Consider the following 20,569-nt stretch of genomic DNA (forward strand, 5'->3'; position numbering starts at 1 on the left):
TTGCTGAATGAAGTGAAGAACCCCTCCTGTTCAGGTACAGGAACTGACTGGACCAGCGGCTGAATCCTTCATTAATAGTGACGATGGTGACACTGGATGGCGACCTAGCTTAGTGGCAACCAAGCAGACTGCATGTCCTCCTCCCTTGACTATGGGATGGTATAGAAATGGGATAAGTGAAATGAAACTCTCCTCTCCTGCCTTCTGCAGCCTCCCAGCATCTGCTTTCTGCCTCACAGTAAGGCTGCCCAGGCTGTGGATCTGCATCTTTAAGATTTGTGGAAAGGGAACGGTTGAGCCAAAATGTGACTCTTCCTGTGTGGATCTCCTTCATTTATGCATGCAGTTTTTCACACATTTAAGAGAATGAATTGCTTTCTTACTAACATACCTTGTAAAAAAATGAATGCTATCTGTAAATTCAGTTTACTTATATTTCAGATGGTAACAACCTTTCAAGAGGCTCTGCATCAGGTAATTTTATCCACTGAAATCTTATTTGTACCCATTCTTTCTGTGATTTCAACCACCAGTCCAGTTTTCTAAGTGCTGTTTCAAAATACCTATGAAAACTGCAGGCCTCCCTCTTTTGTAAAAGGCGCATTCCAGAATGTACCTGTCAAGGCAACTCCATCCCCCACCATCCACATATGGTGGCCATCTAGATGTTTCACAAGCCCCATGTTCATGTCATTCCACATAAGGAGAAAAGTCAGTGCTTAATCAGGCTTCCAGGGACACCCATACAGATCTAGTCAATGGGCCACATTCTGTGTGGTGCATTACAAACCAGGCAGGCTTAGATCCCTTGTTAAAACTCATGAGATCATTCTCCCAGCATAATGCAGACAATTTAAATTTAACTTTTCTGCAGCGATGTATACATATGTATCACTTGAACAAGTTATAAACATCAAAAATGCATTGCACTGAAAGAGGCAGGACACTCAACCTGTCCGAAGTAAGGCGCAGAGATTCAAATGAAGTGAAACCTGCAGGCTACATTTATTTGAATAACCAAATAAAATCCTGCACAGGAAATTTTCCTGGTTTCATTTCCGTAATCCTTACCAGAGGGACTGTCATCAGATTCCTCATTCTCCTTCTTCCTATATCTCCCATTCTTTAAAGGATAAGAGAAGCAAGACCCCCTTTCCCACTGCAAAGATCAAGGATTGGTGTCCATCCTTGTCACTGTAACAACTTCACTTCTCAAAGCTGTCCTCACTGTGGAAACTCTCTCCATAATATGTGATGGACTTTCCTTGCCTCTAGTTGAAGAAGCTCATTTTTCCTCAGGAGGCCCAGGAAAGAAAGATGGCAACCATGGAAAGGAATAATGGTTAGACACTTTCCAATCCATCCTGCCAGTGATGGTCCACATATGCCGTTTTCTTCCCTAGAAATGCTCTCAGTAAACCTGAGAGAGGGCAAATGTAATTTTATGACAAGAAGTGAAAAGTGTGTGTGTGTGTGTGTGTGTGTGTGTGTGTGTGTGAATGATCAATGAATTTACGACATTTACTGATCCATTATTTCATCACTGATCCATTATTTCAAAGACTGGGGAACAGAATGTACCATGATTACTATTGACCTATTCTAGGGATGGGCAGCTTATGACCCTCCAGATGTTTTGGCCTAGAAGTTTCATAAGGCTTAAGCAGCATATCCAGTGGTGAGAATTCATGAGAGTTGCAGGGAAACCAACTTGGGAGGGGGGGCAAAGTTGCAGAGTCCTGCTCGGTTCAGTGCATCCCAGTGGTGTCAAGGTCAGAAAGTTAAAAGGAAAAGGGGTGGGGAGATTCAATGCCTCTCGTGCTGTGATATGTGCCTCATTAGATCAGTGATTGAATGGGTCATTGGGGAACCAAGCCAAAGTTCTTGGTGCCAGAAGCACGAAAGTCCCACCATGTCTGTTGAGCTCATACACAAGCTTGTATCCAGTGGTGTCGTTCCACTAAAAGCATGCCTACGGCTTGTGGAAATTCCATTCCTTCCTTACGAGTAGCAGATCCCATGCTTTGATTTTGCTTGTAAAAAGCATTAAGACTTCATTAGTGTTGTTTGTGCTCAAAGAACAATGCAAGCTCTTGTAAGGTAGCATTGGCTACCACCCAGTCTGTATACAGGCAGTCTGTAGGTTACGAATGAGTCCCGTTCCTGAGAACATGGACGTTTGTCTTTTAAATCGAATTTGTATGTAAGTTGAATCACATATAGTTGGCCCTCCATATTCACAGGGGTTAAAGGTTCAGGACCCCCATGAGAGTGGAAAAACTGCTAATATCTCTACCCCCCTCCCCCACCCAAACGCACCAGAACTTTTTCATTGCAGCAAGGAAATGCCAAAGAGGTTTCCCTCCCTGGATGGGCAGGGCAGGAAGGCATGCCTTGGAGGCCTCCCTCTCCACCCTGTCATTTCCCCTCTCTCTTTGATAATGTTTTGGAGGCTCTCTCTTGTTCCCCTTTCACTTTGTCTCTATAATAATAATTTTCTGCAGTTTTTTTTAATTAATAGACTTTATGGCAGATTGCTCATAAGTAAGGGTTGTTTGTAACTCAGATGTTTGTAACTCAAGGACTGCCTGTACTTTGACTGTTAGTGAGTAATGATGATGCTTTGCTTAGGAATCTGAAATAATAGAATTTAAATGTATATCATATTGGATGTAAAATTACAACTGCTGCTAATAATAAAACAGTTGTAATAAACAATAAAGCTAACAATAAAGACAGGTTGCTTACATGTAACTATTGTTCTTTGAGTGATCATCTGTACATTCACACACATGGACTTTGCTCTGCACAAGCTCAAAGCTCATATGTGTGATGAACAGAGACCACAAAGAACAGAAAGCTTTAGTTTGAGATTAAGAATGTCTTTGTTCATGTAATATTGACATATGCATGCCATTGGCATACTTCATACACTCCAGATTATGCATATTAGTGGTATTTTCCTGTTCATAATTGGCACTGAAACCATATTGTCATGGGGCACAACCTGCAGATGCACACCTCTGTTTATGGCTCTTAGCCATATAATGGGCTCTGTTTACTTTTAATTCACTTTATACCTCTTAAAGACTGTGTTCAGAACCAAGTGATTCTCCGTAGTAACTCCCACAATTTGCAAGGAGAATATAAAGGCTATGTAGACCAAGGGAAATGTCAGCATTTGGAAAACTGCATGGAATTGTATTATCAGACTTAAATATTGCCTTCTTAAAAATCTTAAAGATCAACATACCAGTCTTCAACCTATGTCAATGAAAAGATAAAGGTAGAGCTTCCAAACAGGGGTGTTTTACTCATTCAGAATTGCAGAATTGCAGAAAGAAAGAAAGAAAGAAAGAAAGAAAGAAAGAAAGAAAGAAAGAAAGAAAGAAAGACAGACAGACAGACAGACAGACAGACAGACAAAGACAAGTTATTTATTGTCTGTGTACACTAAAGTTAGATTGACTAAAACAAAGTTGGAAGTTTGAAACAATTTATTTCCTCTTTAAAAACAACTGGCAAAGAGACTCATCTGAGTTTTCCATTTCATGCCTGAAAGTATTAGCAATCAGCAGGGTTCTCACTTTGTATCCTTTCCAGCTCAGCTAACGGTTAGACAGCTAAATCAGCAATGTGGCCTAACATGGTCGTGTTAACTTAGCGAAGCAGAAAAGACCATCTGCACCACCATGAACATTACTAGAATAGAACAGCAGTGGGTGGGCGGGTGGGTGGGTGCGAGGGAGGGAGGGAGGGGGTGGGACCTTCTACATTTCCCATTGCTACAAAGCAAGGGAACCCTAGGGATGACCCAGCCTTACGGATGGGCCTGATAAACAAAAAACTATAGAATTGTCAACGCCTTGATGTAATGGACTTGCACAACTGATTTACAAACTGCTGTGGAACTCATTTCCACGTGCCTTGAAAAAGCTACAGCTCATTCATGAGCATTTACTCTTCTTTCATGCCGCAACCCAGTTTCTGAGCTTACATTAGATAGCAAAACACTTTCTAAACAGTTCTCAAGGTGCATGTCATTAGATCTACGAGCACAAATTGGATATGTGGGTAGGAGCAGTCCTCTACTACAACATATTTTATCTTTGGTTAGATGTCACGGTGTGTGCATGTGTGTGTGTGTACACAAAATCACCCCCATCTGTCAGTGTGTGTGGACCAGTCATGCTGCACATCTTTCAGCCCAAGATCTGAATTTCATTTTGAAGAAGGTTGTTCCAGGGTGGATGGGCTCAAAGCCAGAGGGGAGGCCAAACTGCAAAACATACGTACCAGCTCCAAGTTCTTACTGCAAGTAAATAAACCTCAGCTATAAGGCTAGGAATATTCTAGCCTTATCAAATGGGAGGTGGAGCCTGCACAAAAACAGGGAAAATACCAAAAGATTAGTGATTGGTGGAAGGGGCAGAGTCAGGGGAACGCCCAGGAAGGCCAGCGTTGGTCCCTGGCCAAGTTTCTGCATCCCTGGCCTACAACTGCAGGGCTCTCTTCCCTTCCTCTGCTCCACCTGTGCGCGTGTATCAGGGGCAGGTGAGGGAAGGGAAGCCCCTTGACTGAAGAAACCTTCATGCACTGGGGGACAGTCCATGGCAGTCTGCCACTGTGCAGCCCGTTAGAGCAGGCTGAGCCTGTGCTTGCACCCCACTGGGTGGATCCGGGAGATTTCCTTCTCCCACAGACAATATTTAGAGAGCTGGGAAGCAGCGATGAGTTTCCAGCCCAACTGGCCATCAGGGATACATCATCTCTGGGCAACTCACCCATTCAACACATGGCATCACTACTGTTCTGCAAAACAGTGCAGGCCTGTGCTTATGCAGGGGGCGCACGGAGAGTGCATGGCTTTGCTCTGGGTGGAAAGCCCATGTGACTTCACCTTTCATTGCAAGCAGTGCTGCAGGGACCAGGCGTCCACACTGGAATTAACCTTTGGCTGCTCATTGCATTCATCCTGGGGGGAATGAACATATCAGGGGAGTTAAACATGGAGGATGCTAATCTAAAGGCTAGCAGTGTGCAAAGCAACTGATTTTCAATCTGTGTCTTTTGCATGTGTTCACCCTTAAATCCATCCTGGTTTGCATTAATGTTCCATTTTAAAAAACGAATATAGATATTTGCATGGAAATAACGGAAATAACGGAATACACATTTTAATGTCTTCTTGCCAAAATATGATTTCTAAATTCATTAATTTAAAAATGGGGATTGGGAAATGTATTATGCTCCATTGTTTTAACTGAGAACTGTTTTGGAACATTCAGGACATGCAAAACCCCTGGAAACTTACCCTGCAATCCACACATGCCTCTGGGAGGTCATGCAAATGGATAAAGATCAGATTTGTCAAGCATCCCTATCCAAGCCCATTGCACGGATGCACGTGCACGTGCACACACTCACACACACACACAGCCTTTTAGGTTGTGAACAGCCACTGTGCAATTGGCTGCTCACTGATGGAGTCTCCTCTAGTTAGCTCTGTGAAGCCAGGGGCTGTGGGGAGAGGACTCACAGCCCTGCCCCACAAGTTAGTTGGGCACAGCTGCCTCTTGGCAGAAACTTCTCACTTCTCCTGGCTACTGGTTTTGTGGAGCTACTGGGCACAGACCATCACAGTTAGCCTGGCTCAAGCTAAAGGAGCTGGCTCATTTACCTTATTATAGAGTTACCTAAAGGAGCGTTTCCTTCCATATGTTTTCTCCCATCCCTTAAGATCTGGGTCTGAGGCTCTTCTCTGGGAATTCTTGTTGAAGGAGATTAGGAGGGTGGTTACCCGGAGAAGGGCCTTCTTTGCAGTGGTGCCCTGACTGTGGAATACGCTCCCCAGAGAGGTTCGCCTGGCACCGTCACTTTATTCTTTTCAGTGCCAGGTTAAAACCTTTTTATTTTCCCAATATTTTAAGGTTTGACTGTTATTTTGATATGGGTTTTATTGTCAGCAATTGATTAGGATTCTGTGTTTTGTTCTTTGTCTTCTGTTAACTGTCTCAAGATTTCACTAAAAAACAAATTTACCCTTTTGCCGACACATTTCCTACTCTCTGTCCTCTGAATCAGGGATAGATAGAAGATAGATCTCCAGATCTGTTTGGACTTCAAGTCCCAGCATTCCTTGGCCGTGCCAGCAGGGGCTTCTGGGAAGGCCATGCTAGCGAAGGCATTTCTAAATCTGGATACCTCCCTTGGGCCCATCCCTATGTTAGACTCTGATGGAAAATCGAGTTGAAGAGAACTGGTCTCCAAGCACAGCCATGTATCTTCCATGGCCAATCCTGCTTTGCCAGGCTCCAGGGAGCCAGGCAAGAGACTGTTCACATCCTTCCATCTGACCAGCCCTTTTCAAGGAGGAGGAAATGGACATCTGTCTGGATTGTGAATGAACTTGGTATAATTAAAAGGGTTTAATTATAAGTAACCTTTTGAAGTGAAGGGGACTTAAGTCGAGCTACCATTGGATACAATCCAAAGGATCCAAGTAACCATGACAAAGATGCTTACATTACATTGTTTGCTTGTTTATTTTGCTACTTAAGGTTGCATCTTCACAAGGGAAGCTCTTTGAAACTAGCTATGATTTTGTCCTGACTTCATTAATATATTTGTACCTCTCCTTTCCAAACCCAAAAGGGTGCCCCAGGCTCTTGCCTCCAGCACCTCCTTGCCTTGGGTAAAACTACAGGCATTTCATTTCTGCAAGGAATGGTGGTGACCATGGGGGTGTTTCTCTGAATCCACCCCCCCCTTTAATTGCATGAAGGGGAGCAGGGCCACACTGCTGCCTGTGTGCACTCAATGCAGACCATGTAAGATGGTGTCCCTCCCTCTACAGACACAGAAGCCAGTTGGACCGGCTGCTGAATCTTTCTTCAGCACTGGAGACGGGACAGCTCCTTCCACTGTCTCTGAGGGCATCAGGCTGGTTTAGGGGGTGCAAGGCAGGCCTCCTGGCACACAGCTCCCTCTTCCAGCCCCTTGCTGCTACCTTCCCACATCTGCCCCCAGATGCGACTGCCTTCCTTTGCCTGATGGTAGGGCTGGCCAGTGGCACAACCCTCTGCTCTTATTCACTGGCAGGGAGCTGTGTGGAAGCCTCTTCCTGCACACACAGGGCTTTTCAGGGATTTGCTAGTAGTGCTTTGTTTGAATATTGTAATTCTGTTCCGAGAAGTTCTGTTAAGCCCTTAAGATTTTGCAATTAAATCACAGTCCTCTTCCTCTGAATTACTGATTCTAGGGCTGTTCAAATTGGTGGTATAGCATTTCAAAGCAATCTCTTTGTATTCTCGAATCAAGACAGGGGTAGATAGCTCTCTGTGTTACAGATCAATTTCTAAATTAAACGTGTTGGTGAATATAAGCCCAAATACAAAACAGGTGTTTCCTCCTATATCAAGAGGGACTGTTCCAATGTCTAATTCTGGGATTCTGTCTTCAGTGATGCAGAACCGTTGGCCTTAGTCTGAGCATGAGGTTATCGCTGAATGCAGCTTCTTACACAGCAATGTACACAGCGTACACTAGTGTTGCGCAAGCATTTTTTTAGTTAGTTAATTAATTTCTATACCACCCAACAGCTGAAGCTGTCTGAGAATTTCACAGCAGCATATTTCAAAACAGTATAAAATATACCAATTAAAACATGTTAAAACATCATAAAAGTTAGCCATACAAAATTTAAAACCAAATAAAAGCAGTACAAAACCAAATTATACAGTAAAAAGACCCTATTGAACCCTGTCTACCAAGCAGTAGGCCCCAGTAGCTAACTATATGCCCCGCAGTAAAGAACAAGTCATCCAGAGCGCTGCAGGTGCCAAGAAGATACTAAAGTTGGTGCCAGAGGGGCCTTAGAGGACAGTTTGTTGCTTAACTGGGTGGCCACCACTCACAAGGCCCTTCTCCTTGTTGCCACCGTCTGAGCCTCCCTTGGAGGTGGCAGTTGGAGAAAGGCCCCAGAACTTGATCATAGTGTCCAGTGCAAATACATATTGTGTAGATAACAAACAACCATGTATTCATTAATACCTTTTATTCATTTATTGCATTTTAATTTTTCCTAACAGCCAAAGCTCTCTGGGTGATTTTCGAAGATTAAAACCTTAAATGTGTAACATAAGAACAGTAATATAAGAACCATCTAAAGCCAGTGTACAAAGATATAACCATCTGCAATCTCAGGTTGGTGCCAGGTGGGCCTCCCTGAGGAAAGGGTCCCTGAAAAGGCCCTCTTTCCTATTGCCATCCTTTGGCTATCCCTCAGAAAAGGCATCTAGGATTGGGCCTCAGATGTTAACTGTGGTGTGTGGGTGAGTTCATACTGGAGGCGCTGCATCACTGGGTATTGTAGCCCCAAGCCGTGTAACTGAAACCAGTGTCCTGAACTGGGTTTGGAGAAGTGCAGCAAGTCAGCGCAAATGGTCCAAAATCAGTGTTGCATGTTATGCATCGTATGCTGTATGTTACATGGACACCCTGAATGATGTGGTGGTTCGACCCTTGGACCGGAACTGGGGAGGTCTGGGTTCTAGTCACCACTCAGCCACGAAGCACACGGGGTTGTTGTGCTGAGGATAAAAGGGAGGTATGTAAGCCACCCCGGATTTTTCACAAGAGGGAAAAGGCAGAATGTAAAAGCAAAGTGGTGATGATGATGAGGATGAGGATGGCGGAGACCTTTTGTCTCCTGTTTTCAATCTGACCATTGCATTTTGCACAAGATTTATTTATTTATTTTATTTATTTTTCAATTTAAATCCTGCCTTTTTCCTACAAAGGGCTCAAGGCAGCTTTCATCATTCTCCTCCTCCATCTTCTCCCCACAACAACAACCCTGATGCTGACGAAGTTTCTGCACCGCAGCTCCTGATCGTGGTCAGGTGACACAAATAGCTGAACATGGTTATAATGCATTTTGGGGTTTCCTCTCTGGAGGCTCAACACAGGCTCCCAGCTGCAGGGGTTGGATCCAGACCCCAAATTCTCCTGTGAAAGAGAATTTCTCTTGTGGAATAGACCTCCGTAGCACCCTCACAAGACTGGGAGGCCCACTGGAACCAGTTGAGAGGGTGGGCAGGAGGCTGTGGAGATTGAGAAGCTGTGCTCCACAAGCAGCAGCCTTCTCCTGGTAAAGCAGGGCTTCTGGATCCGACACAGTACAAACAACTGGCGACTCAGGTAACTGCAGGGCAGGAAAGGTGCGAGTCAAGCCCACATTCTTTGTGACTAACAACATAATATCGCAATAAGGTGACGGAGCACCGAAGCTGGTGTGGCGGAGCAGCGAGGGTGCTGGGTGGAACTCAGGATGTGTGGGCTGCATTCCCCACTTGCCCATGACGCTCCCTGGGTGGCTCTGTGCCAGTCGCTGGCACTCAGCTGCTGTGGAGATAAACAGAGAAGGAAGGAGATCGTGCGCCCTGCCTTGGGCTCCTTGCAAGAGGAAACAAGGCAGGATATAAATGTAATGATAAAGGCACCTTTATCTTTCAGGGAAGCATGGTTTTACTGAATTGCACATGAGCCATGCATTAATGCATTTATTTATGGCTCTCGTTCTTTTATTAATATACAATACATTTATGAGAGCACAGAAGTTTGCATTAGATCAGAAAATAAATGGTACATGATTGATGAACTTTTTCATGCTGCTCCTCTTCTCTTTTTCACCTAGGAAAACTTTTTGGCTTCAGGATGCCTCGGTTGAGTCTTCTGCCATACAGAAAGCAGTCTCTGCCACAGGAAGATCCTGATGCCGTGATCGTTGACTCATCGAAACGCAGCGACGACTCCGTGGCTCTGAAGCACTTCAAGTCCCCAACAAAAGAGAGCTGCAGCCCCTCCGAAGCAGATGACACCAAGGCACTGATCCAGCCAAGCACATGTTCCCCTCCGGTGAATTTATCAGGGCCCCTGGACCATTCGTCACCGAAGCGACAGTGGGACCGGCTGTACCCGGACATGCTGCATTCCAGCACGGCCCTAACCCATGCTCCGTCAAAGGAAAGCATTTGCAGCATTCGGAGAGCATCTTCCGTGCACAACATTGAAGGATTTAACATTCACCCCAAGAATGTGTTTAGGGACCGGCATGCTAGTGAAGGTACAGTGGCTGCAACGGCGGGCGGGCAGGAAGGGCGCGGGGGCGCGGTCAGCATCGCTGCCTAGGCAATGGGACCAGCCACGAAGGGGCAATTCCAGAGGGAGCTTCCGAAGGGCATTTCCAATTCCCGTACTGCAGGTGATGCTCCAGCTGCAGAGCTGGGAACCACGACTCCAACCCGCCCTCCTCACCGATGCAGGAAGAACTGTGCCAGCTGCCCACGAGGCTGGGAAAGCCACCCGGGAGGGGAGTGAGCGGGCTGTCCTGGTGGCTGGCAGGGGGGAGACTGGAGAGGCTCTGCTGCCCCATTCTGACCTCCTTCCCTCCCGCTCCGGCGGTGCCGTCCAGGTGGGCAAAAAGCCCCTCCAGTGAAACATGCAGGGTGGGAGCACAGGGAGGCAAGGCTGCCTCTGCTACTCTGCATCAAACAACCCTGGGCCTCCAAGTTCATTTTGTTTGTTTGTTTGTTTATTACGGTTTTTAGATGCCACCTGTAATTAGTCACAGTCACTCTGTTTGCCATACAAAGTTCAGGGACTCATGGGCACTGCAATACGAGGCTTCCACGTTGTGCTTGTCCATGGCTGCTCAGCTCAGTCTACAATGTACTGAGGTCTGACTACTTGGATTTCCACTCTAACTGGTTCAGTAGGCCATCCTGAGACGTGTAAGCCGTCTCGAGACATTTTAGGGAACAGGATAGAAAAGCTTTTAATAAAATAAATAAATCAACGAGAGAGAGAGAGAGAGAAAGTTTCCTAGGATCAGGTTGCATTTGCCATGCTAACTAAACAGCATGACATAACAGGGAAAAGAGAAATAGGGCCCCTTTCACAGAATGGCACGTCACTAGTGCCAAGGGGGCAGGAGCACCAGTTCATGCTAGCTGTGCAGTGGACCCCATCCATTCCCACCAAAGAGGCAGCGGGTGGGGGTGTCGAAGAATGGAAGGCCCGGAAAAATAAAAAGGCTTCACGTTGTCGGCAGAGGACCATCCGAGCCGGGGCCAAGGGAACCTCAGTGGGAGAATGCTCTGCACCAGTGCACCACAGCCGGGCAAGCCCTTCCTCCAGTGGCCCACTGGGCTAATCTCGGAGGAGAGCCTTTGAAGATCAGAGGGGGCACGTGAGAGCAGGTGCATGCAAGGCCCCAAGCCCTGTGTGTGCGGCTTTCAAAGTCAGCTCCTGCACTTGGAAGCATGCCTGAGAACAGACCAGGAGCCAGTGCGGTTGCTTTGGCACCAGCAAAGAAGGTCCAGTACCCCAGACCCAGCTGGGAGTCGTAATTTTGAACTAGTCATAATTTTCTGGCAGCCTTCAAGGCAGCCCCTTGTATACTGCATTACAGTTGTCTTATTTGGCCTGCTGATAAGATTAACTACTGAAATTATTAGTGCAAGGCTGTTAAATGAGCTGAACATTTGATTAATCTAGTCCATAGTCAGTTTGCCATCAACAGAGGCCAGGATTTAGGCCAGCCAGGTTTCTGCTTCCTGTTTAAAACTGCAGCTTTTCAAGTCCCCACCAAAAGCTCCCTCCCAAACTCAGGGAACCGCCCAGAATGGCACCTCGAAATCTATCGGGGGGTTGCATCAGAAGGACTTTTGCTCCTGACTCAGTGTGCAAGCAGAAAAGCATCTCAGTCTTCCACAAGGATCTTTCATTCCCATCCATTACTGCCATTCAAAGGGGGTTCTTCAACATATGTTGAGATGACAATCAAAATACACATTTTTCAAATAACCTATCTGGAGTCTTTGGATATATGGTTTGTTTGTTTTTTCTCCTCCTCTGCTTTTCTTTATTCTGCTGAATATCAGACAATGGTCGCAATGCCAAAGGTAATGTAGAACATGTGTAGTGTATTGTCCAGTGCTTCTGAGAGCCACTTTCTTTGGCATGTTAATTTGCCTGCTGGATGAATTGTACAAATGCAACATTCTCATGCTAATTTTATTGGGCTGGTCACATGACAGACTTGGTAGAAAGTCGGTGCTATTCCTTTTGCTAATCTGACCACAAAGTAACACTAAACTGCCAATCAAAGGAAGCTGTGAAGGAATCAGCATCCCATGGATAAGCTATCTTAGAGACCATTGACGTGGTTCAGCTGATCACTTTAAGGCTTGCCAATTTCAGTGGGAAAGGTAATTATGTGCTTTGTTCTTTCCCAAAAAAATGGGGCTTCAAGGTGTTTAATGTGGTTTGTGCCCATATATATGAAAAGAAAGTGGACTGTGAATGCTGCCATTCCAAAATAACCACTAAAGCTTCCAAGATAAGAAGTGCATGTGCATGCACACACATGTGCGCACACAAACACACACACACAGAGCACAAAAGAGCTACACACTAGGCTTGTGATGAACAGCCATAGCAATCATGCCTTTTAAATCCAGTTCAATTCTACCTGTTACACAAGAAAATTAATGGATAATCTGGACCCTTGTGCCAATCTTCTCTTATTCCTGTTTTGTTTCCTTAAAACTAGTGTCACGCTCCTGGATGGCAGGGGGTATGGTTTAAGCTTACTGTAGTCTTCCAGTGTGCATGCATGAATTTCATTTGCAATTTCACGCAACAAGAAGTCTCGATCCCATATGTCGTATTCCAGAATTGGTCTTTGACACCCTCAAATGCAGCAAAATAGAGACTTTCCTCTTTTCAAGTATATATGATTCGGATCCGATTCATTGTGCTTTATTTGCACATTGACCAAAATCCCCCGATGAAAAGTTTCAGTGAACTGAATTCCAGTCATTCTGTTTGGAGTTGGGGGTGTGGGGTGAAGGAGGGCCCTGCTCATGTTGGTCCCCCCTGGGATTTCATGCATGTCGCGGAACAGTTTGTGTCGTCGGTCGGATGTCTCCTGTCAAAACTGCATGGTGTGCATGAGCCAAGGGCCACAGTGTCAGCTAAGGAAGTCCACCGTTGCTTCATTTGTCAGTCAGCAGCCGTTTAAATATACTGTGGTGATTTTATGTAAAGTGAAGTCGTATTTGTAAGTGACCTTGGTGTTGGTTTGAAGCATTATTTTAATGCCTTTCGTGGGAAAGTCTTTTTGAAGCAGCTTACCCAATAGAAAGCATAAACCAAATGAAATGGGAATGCAGTTAACTAGAACAGAATTAACTTTTCATTTCAATACAAATGTTTTATTAACTCCAGCAGTTAATAAAATAATTATGCAATGCTCTACAGTGTATAAAATGCAGAGCAGTGCCAGTATTCAGTCAGAAGTGAACTGAAATACCCAGGTCTTTAAGGCCCATTTAAATGTTGTCAGAGCAGGTGCCACACATACCTTTCCTATGGGAAGAACATTCCATAAAATCAAGGCCACCACTGAAAAGGCCCCGACTTTTAGGCCTCCCAACCTGAGATGGACCTTACTGAGAGGCCCTAAGGTCCATCTCAGGGCCTCCGTGGCTTGTCAAAGAGTCTGGACAGGCTCCTACGCCTGTTTTGGCTTTGTAAAGTATTACCTGCTGTGACAGGTCAAATTTTAATTACATCTATAAAGAGAAATTATAATAGACTGGAAGCACTATAGCAGAAGTGGCTACATATGACCTTCCAGATGCTTTGGCCTACAACTCCCATCAACCCTAGCCAGCATAATCAGTAGTGAGGGATGCTGTGGGTGTAGGGCAAGTCATCCAGAGCGCTACAGGTTATCTGATCCTGACCGAGATGTATCCCAAGCACTGCATGGCAAAAGAGACCCAAGATTTCCAAATGGGTTTGGAAAGATGTCTTAGTCTATTGTGTTCATTCAGGTAGCAGTTTGAGGACAAGTGCCAGTTTCAATACTTGTATTGCTTGGCATCCCCCCCACCCCCCCAATCAGAACATCTCTGTAGTAGGAAAATATTTGCCACATTTGCTTTCCCCCTGTCTCCTCTCCTCTTATGAGGTAGCATAAGTTGCCAGAGGGGTATTGATTAGCCCATGCTTCCTCTTGAGCTCCATGGCTGAGGGAGAGGTGCACCTGGGCCTCCCTGATCCAGGTCCAGCACTGTGGCCTTTGCCGCATGTAGGAACTATCCAGCAGTGCACAGCTTTCTATTATACCTATGAATTTTGCTCAAGAGAGCTGGCTAAGGGCATGCCCATACCAGTTCAAGATGGGGAAAACGGGTCTGTTTTGAAAGATCCCGGATCAACCTCTTCTCATTGTTGGTCCAGGTAAACAGCAATCCATTGGTCTCCACACCAGCCTGAGTCACTTAAACCTCTATGGCAACAGTCACGGGCCCCTCAGAGGGTTATGCCAAGGGATGGCCAGCATCATGGGCCACTCGGATGCCTTGTGGAAGAAAGGCTATTGCCACGGGTTTCCATACAGCCAGGCAGCAGCCACCAGTATTCACTGCATGCTGCCCCAGACCCTGGAGGGTGTCATTGCCAATAGTCACTGGTGCACAAGTCTGCAGTGAATAGAGCAGCGGTTGGCTATTTGTGGTCCTCCATATGCTGCTGGACTGCAAATCGCATCATCTCATCACTGTCTGTGCTGGCTAGGGCTGATGGGACTTCAGGCAGAGGACCCTAAAAGTCTTCTGTACTGTCAGTGCATCTAAAACAAACTCACTTGAGAAGTCCAGAATTCTCAATCTAGCCTGAATATCTGAACAACTTTCAAGTACGTTTATCTGGATGAAATCCAGTAGTGTCCATTCACCAATAAAATGGGCACTGTTGGCAGAACAGATTCCTTTTCTCCTATGAATCCTTCTGTGCACCCCCAAAACCCACTCTGATGTATTGGAGGAAAGCTTGGAGCAGAAGTGGCTCCCGCACTGGGGAGAAGAGAAGGTCCACTCATGCAAAACTGAATGGGAGTCTCTGCATGTGTTCCTTTAGGGCATTTATATCCCTCCTTTCTTGCCTCTAGTAGTTTGCATTTTTGTATTATCACTGCAGGAGAAAAATGACCTACATGGTTGACAACCAAGTGCTAGCAAAGTCTAAGCTGGAAATGTTAGCAATGCCCCATTTTTAACTATTAAGAAACTGGATTACCTGTTTTAAGTACTGCTTTTTGTGGTTCATGGATACCTGATCTTAGTGTTGTACTATACTAACATTTCCCCCCTCCCTTTTTTGGGCAGGTCCTTTTAACCATATCAAGTCAAGTCTCCTAGGATCTACGTCAGATTCAAACCTCAACAAATACAGCACCATCAACAAGATTCCCCAGCTTACACTGAACTTTTCTGACATCAAACCTGAAAAAAAAGGTTCATCACCTCCATCGTCAGAAAAAACAATTATCGCACCCAAAGTGAAAGACAGAACCCACAATGTAACTGAGAAGGTGACGCAGGTAGGAGCACCTTTGTCTTTCTCTAGATGGGCTCCATGAAATGTATATGATTTTGTCTTTTCAGTATACGCGACTAAACATCGCTAGGATCATCTGTTCTTGCTCATTCTGTTTCAATTACCTCCCCTAGGAGCCACATTCCAATACCCTGCTCAGGAAATTTTCGTCCACAGGTACACTTGTTCATCTGATTGCCTGTACACAAATATAATCCAAGTGGTAATACATGAACTCTTCTAGAATCTTCCATTGCTTATCCCACAGTTTTTTCCCACCCTGCTCTCAGTAAATTCCAGAAATTTTGCCAGTGTCAACATTTATTTATTAACATTTATTTCATTTCTGTACTGCCCCCTAGCTGAAGCACTCTGGTCAATTTACAACAATCCATTAAAGTAAGATAACACAATAAAATATCAAAAGAACAGAGAAGCAGTTAAAAGTTTAAAGCAGCTAAAAACAAACTACAGCAAAGAATGACTCTGACACCTGAGATGGGTAATCTCCCCAAGAATTTCTGCTAATTCTTACAGTTTGGTCAGTGGGAAATGTCAGAAAATGTGAACGCTGAATCTGTCCCTCTAGCATTCCCCAGATGATGAGGCTCTTTTCCCAGCCAGCCAGCCAGCCAGCCAGCCAGCATTTGATGGGTTTCCGACTTCGTGCCGTTTCCCCCCATTCTAAAAGGTTCAGTGTGTGTCCTGAGGCTTGCTAAGAGCTTTAAACATGCTGGCCTGCTTCAGCCCACCCCTTTTCCTTTGGCCCCACCCACCACAGGATGCAGCCCCTCCCTCCACCCAGAACGTCTCCAAATCTGAATGCAACCCCTGCCTTAAAGAGGCTCCATTTCCCTTAACAGAGCTCTGTGGTGGCTGCTGCATTTCATTGCTTGTTTTTTTTTTTTTTTTTGTATTTATATGTGGGATGTTAATGATTGTAAGCCGCCCCGAGGCTTCTGTGAAGGGGGCAGCATATAAGCTGTCTAAATAAATAAATAAATAAGTAAGTAAGTAAAATTGCTAAGAGCCAAAGTAGGCGTTATTTTAGAGATGCAGCCTGCAGCAGTGCTTCTTTACTCTAGTGTAAATGCAGTGGGCCAAACCCAGATTGGGACCTCAGCGTGAGAGTTGTGGCAGGAGGCTTTAATCTTCTCCTGACTGCAGCCCAAATCCAGATCTAGATGGGCTGGATCCCTTTGCCAGCTGGAATGGCTGCTTGTAAATCTACCCAGAAGAACTATTGAAGACTTCAAGTGGATCTCCTTTAAGGCTCCTTTTTTCTTTGAGATAATTTCTGGAACAACATTATAAATTGTGTGCAATGTTTGCCCTACACAGAGCAGACCCAGTGGAATGAATAAGATTTAAGTTATTTCAATAAGTTTATGTAGAACTAGCATTGGATACTACCCATTTTTATATATATCAAGAGTGGCTCTTAATTACTTGAATGAGGTGGGAACCTTCTCATCCCCTTCAAGATATATAACCTAGACTATTGGAAGAAGTGAGAGAATGAGGACAAACTGGCAAATATTTTGTTCTGTCTGCAGAATGGCCAGTGGCAAAAGCTGACTGGATGGCTTGTCTGTTTGCTTTTAACAAGACTCAAATTATTGCACTTTGTCTGACAACTGTAAAACATTTATTCTCTTCCAGAGCTGATTCAGTAAGTCTTGAATCATTTAAGCTTTGTGACCCTAAAAATCATTTTACTGTTTACAAACCTACTTTTGTAAGTTGTGACGGCATAAGTCCTGCTGCTGCTGAGATAATGCCACGCCAAATATGTCATCTGGATTTACTAGTTACTCCCTATCAGAGAGGAAAATTTAAAAGGAAAAAGTCAAACAAATTAATAGCCACATCATTTATACAGTTTATACAATCCTTGGCACTACTGAGTTTTGGTCACTCTGACCTGCAGGAAAATCAACAGCTCTCCAAATTTAAAATTTCTTCTGAAGTGCTTAGGAAATGCCAAGAATTCTTCACAGAATGCTTCCAATGAAATTTGACATGAGTTTTGTGTTTCTGTTCTCTCTATAGCTTTGGACAGTTCTTTTCCCAGTAAAATTCACAGGGACTCCATTTCTTATGAGGAGGAGAAAGCAATGAACAAAGCCTCACAGATCGCTTCCTTTCTCCCTGAATTGCCTCTTCTTGTTCATCATCTTAGTTATATACATCACCACCAGCATTAAATAGCTGCTACATATACAACTACAGCTTTGCATCCAAACAGTAACAAACTGAACACAAGTGAGAGTTCTGTTGAAACTCTTAGGGCCCATGAAGCATTGCTACAGAACAGTAAATACAACAACGCAAATATCCACAGTTTAAAACAGTTGAACTGTGACATATAGAAAATAAGTATTACCAAACAGCATCGGAATTTAAGAGCCGATTCCCAGAAACACAGGATTGTTACCTTCTCTGAAGACTAGAGTTTGCACTGTCAGCATTTCCCACCTGGTCACTGGTAAATGAAAAATGATGCTATAACCTCACTGGGTTATTAACCTGTCAGTTCTGAAGGCAAAGCAGACTGTGCTGCACTAGGCGCTCAAAGCGTTTGGCCACTTCTAGCCTTCATATCAGCAACTCTGTCCTTGCCATCGTCAGCTGCTGATAAACAGCTGTTGATAAACGGGGAAATTCGCCACTAGGTTTTCCGGCTAAAATCAAGCAAGGGAACATGGAATCTCCATGCAAGGACAGTAGAAAAAATAATGCTCATTCCATATTCTCATATCCTAGACCTGTTCTGCTCCTACATTGCAATTAATTCTTGAATTTAAGGCTGTTTCAAGGAGAGAAGTCTGTGAGGCAGGATGAATTCACAGATGTGTCTTTCTAGTCACTCCAGGGCTTCACCGTAGGTGAGGCTTACCAATGTCCAGCACTTCCTAGAAGGTGAACTTGCCAAAGGGAAACCGTCTCCTAGCCAGAGCTATGCCTCTTTTTCCTCGACAGGAAGAGAGAACAGAGCAAAAGAGAGCAGGCCACGTTGCATTTGGGGGGATAACTCAGCAACAGAGAACCTGCTTTGCCTGAAGAAGAACTCAGGATCAGTCCCCAGCCTCTGTGGTTAAAAGAAGCTGGTAGAAAGGAAGGAAAAGAGGCTTCTCTGTCTGGGGCCGCAGAAAACTACTGGTCTAGCTAAACAAAGCCAGTATTTTGACACAAGGTTGATAGTCTTCTGTTTCTGCATTCAGGTTTTTTGAGAAATCATATCCATGCACTACAGAAAGACTTCATTACCTCTAGGTGGCACTGTGGTGTAACAGAATAGCATGGATGTGCAAGTGGAAAAAGTCTCTTTTTTCACTTTTACACTTAATACTACATTTTTCTTGTTCTGAAAAAAAAACACTGAAAGTACCTTTAACAAACTGAAGTGAAGCTGTAGGGTTATAATGTAATTTTAAAAACTTGTAAACAACATGGGTAGGGAACAACAAGCACACATGTACCTCATACACATAAATACCTCATGTAATCTGAACTAACATAAGGCAGCATCGTATGCTACTAAGACAATGTAAAACACAACACAATCCAAACACATATAAGTACTTTTTATTAATAATTTTGCTGTGAATCTCCAAATTAAACCCAAACCTAAAAAAGTAAAAATAAAAAAGCTTTATTTCATGTAAGCTCTTATACAGTGCAAAAAAATCCATGGGATGGAGGTCACTAAGGTCTTCTCTAGGATGCTTTTTAGTCTATTCATCTTCTGCAAATGCATTTCATTTTGACGATCCCCTCAAACTCATTCACCTTACCAAGGGCAGAAGCCCACTGGCCCGCACCCACCCACAACACATCCCTTCCTCTCTTCCAGAGGTTGCCGAGTTTTCCATGGCAACCAGGAGGGACAGGAAGAAAGCCACAGTCGGATCTCCTCCTCCAAGGGGACGACAGCATCCTCCAGCCATAGGATTGCTCTGTTGCTCTGATTTTAAGGAAGAGATTCAAGCATATATTTTGACTGGCATTTACATACAGCCTGCTCCTCAGCCCCAAGTATCTCACAATTAAAATCCATAATAAAGACACCAGATGAGAAGTTAGGGATACATTACAAAGGGGAAAGAGGAGCTTTGGGGTGGCTGCTTCTTCCCTCTTTGGGTTTTGTATTGGCCTTGTCACAGTGTGCTTGGCTGGTTTTATTCCTCCTTAGTCATTTGCATTTTTAATCAAAGCCAGTTGCTGAGCCTTCATAAAATACACAATCAGTATCCTCATGACTGCAGTAAGGTCTTTTTTTCCCTTTGCATGACGAAAAACATTTCTCCTAATACTGCAGCAGAAATTGGGGGAAGTATTTCTCCCTCAATTAATCAAAACCATGGACAGAACAAGTTTCAAGTGAACGGATCTGTCCTTTTTGTAGAAGGCTTTGTAAAAGGTTTGGAGCTGTGTTAGTACAAACCTTTGCACTAACGTTGACATAGCCTGGCTTCACATAAGATGGGAAGCAAGCCTGTGCTGTTTCCACACTGCATGGATTTTTGTCCACACTTACCAATCAGATGATTGTGTGGTTGGTTCCCCAGGCAGTGCGGTTTCTGCAGTCCCTGCCCAGGCCTCCCCAGGCATCCTGGCAGACCCCGTGAGTGAAACCCCTGTCCCATTTTTGCCTATGGCCTGCTGCTGCCTCCACCTGATTGGCCCTGAGGCGGGCTCTCCTTTCCCCCTCTGAGTGTACCTGCATGCCTACGGTGCTTCCCAGCAGCTCCAAAGATCTCTCTGAAATGAAAAAAGATAATGTATTTATTTATTTTAATTTATATGCTGCCCACTAGCCCTACAGGAATCTCCAGGCAGCTTACAACACACAATATCACAAATACTAAAACACTTAAAAACAATAAAACCACTTATATATAAAAACTGGAACAATATAACACTTGGCCATTAAAATTGTATTAAGGGAACAGGACAACAATATATAACAACAGATTAACAAGTCAATTTAAAATCAATTTTTAAACATCTGGAGAAATGTTTTTGCCTGGTGCCAGAATGAGAGCAATGTTGTCACCAGGCAAATCCTCTGGGGAGCCTATTCCACAAATGAGGGGCAGCCACCAAGAAGGTCCTT

The 20,569-nt window shown here is 44.5% G+C and overlaps 1 protein-coding gene across 1 annotated transcript in view; it reads left to right on the top strand.

Annotated features, from left to right (window-relative positions):
* Window positions 1-20,569, top strand: part of KCNH7 (potassium voltage-gated channel subfamily H member 7) — a 323,164-nt gene that overhangs the window by 208,555 nt on the left and 94,040 nt on the right. Inside the window, exons 4-5 of the mRNA XM_044417898.1 lie at window positions 9,698-10,126; window positions 15,240-15,454. Coding sequence (XP_044273833.1) covers window positions 9,698-10,126; window positions 15,240-15,454 — 644 coding nt within the window. The remainder of the gene's footprint in view (window positions 1-9,697; window positions 10,127-15,239; window positions 15,455-20,569) is intronic.

The sequence above is a fragment of the Varanus komodoensis genome, unplaced genomic scaffold, assembly GCF_004798865.1.
Source record: "Varanus komodoensis strain SLA01 unplaced genomic scaffold, ASM479886v1 scaffold9, whole genome shotgun sequence".
In the NCBI taxonomy this organism is placed as follows: Eukaryota; Metazoa; Chordata; class Lepidosauria; order Squamata; family Varanidae; genus Varanus; species Varanus komodoensis.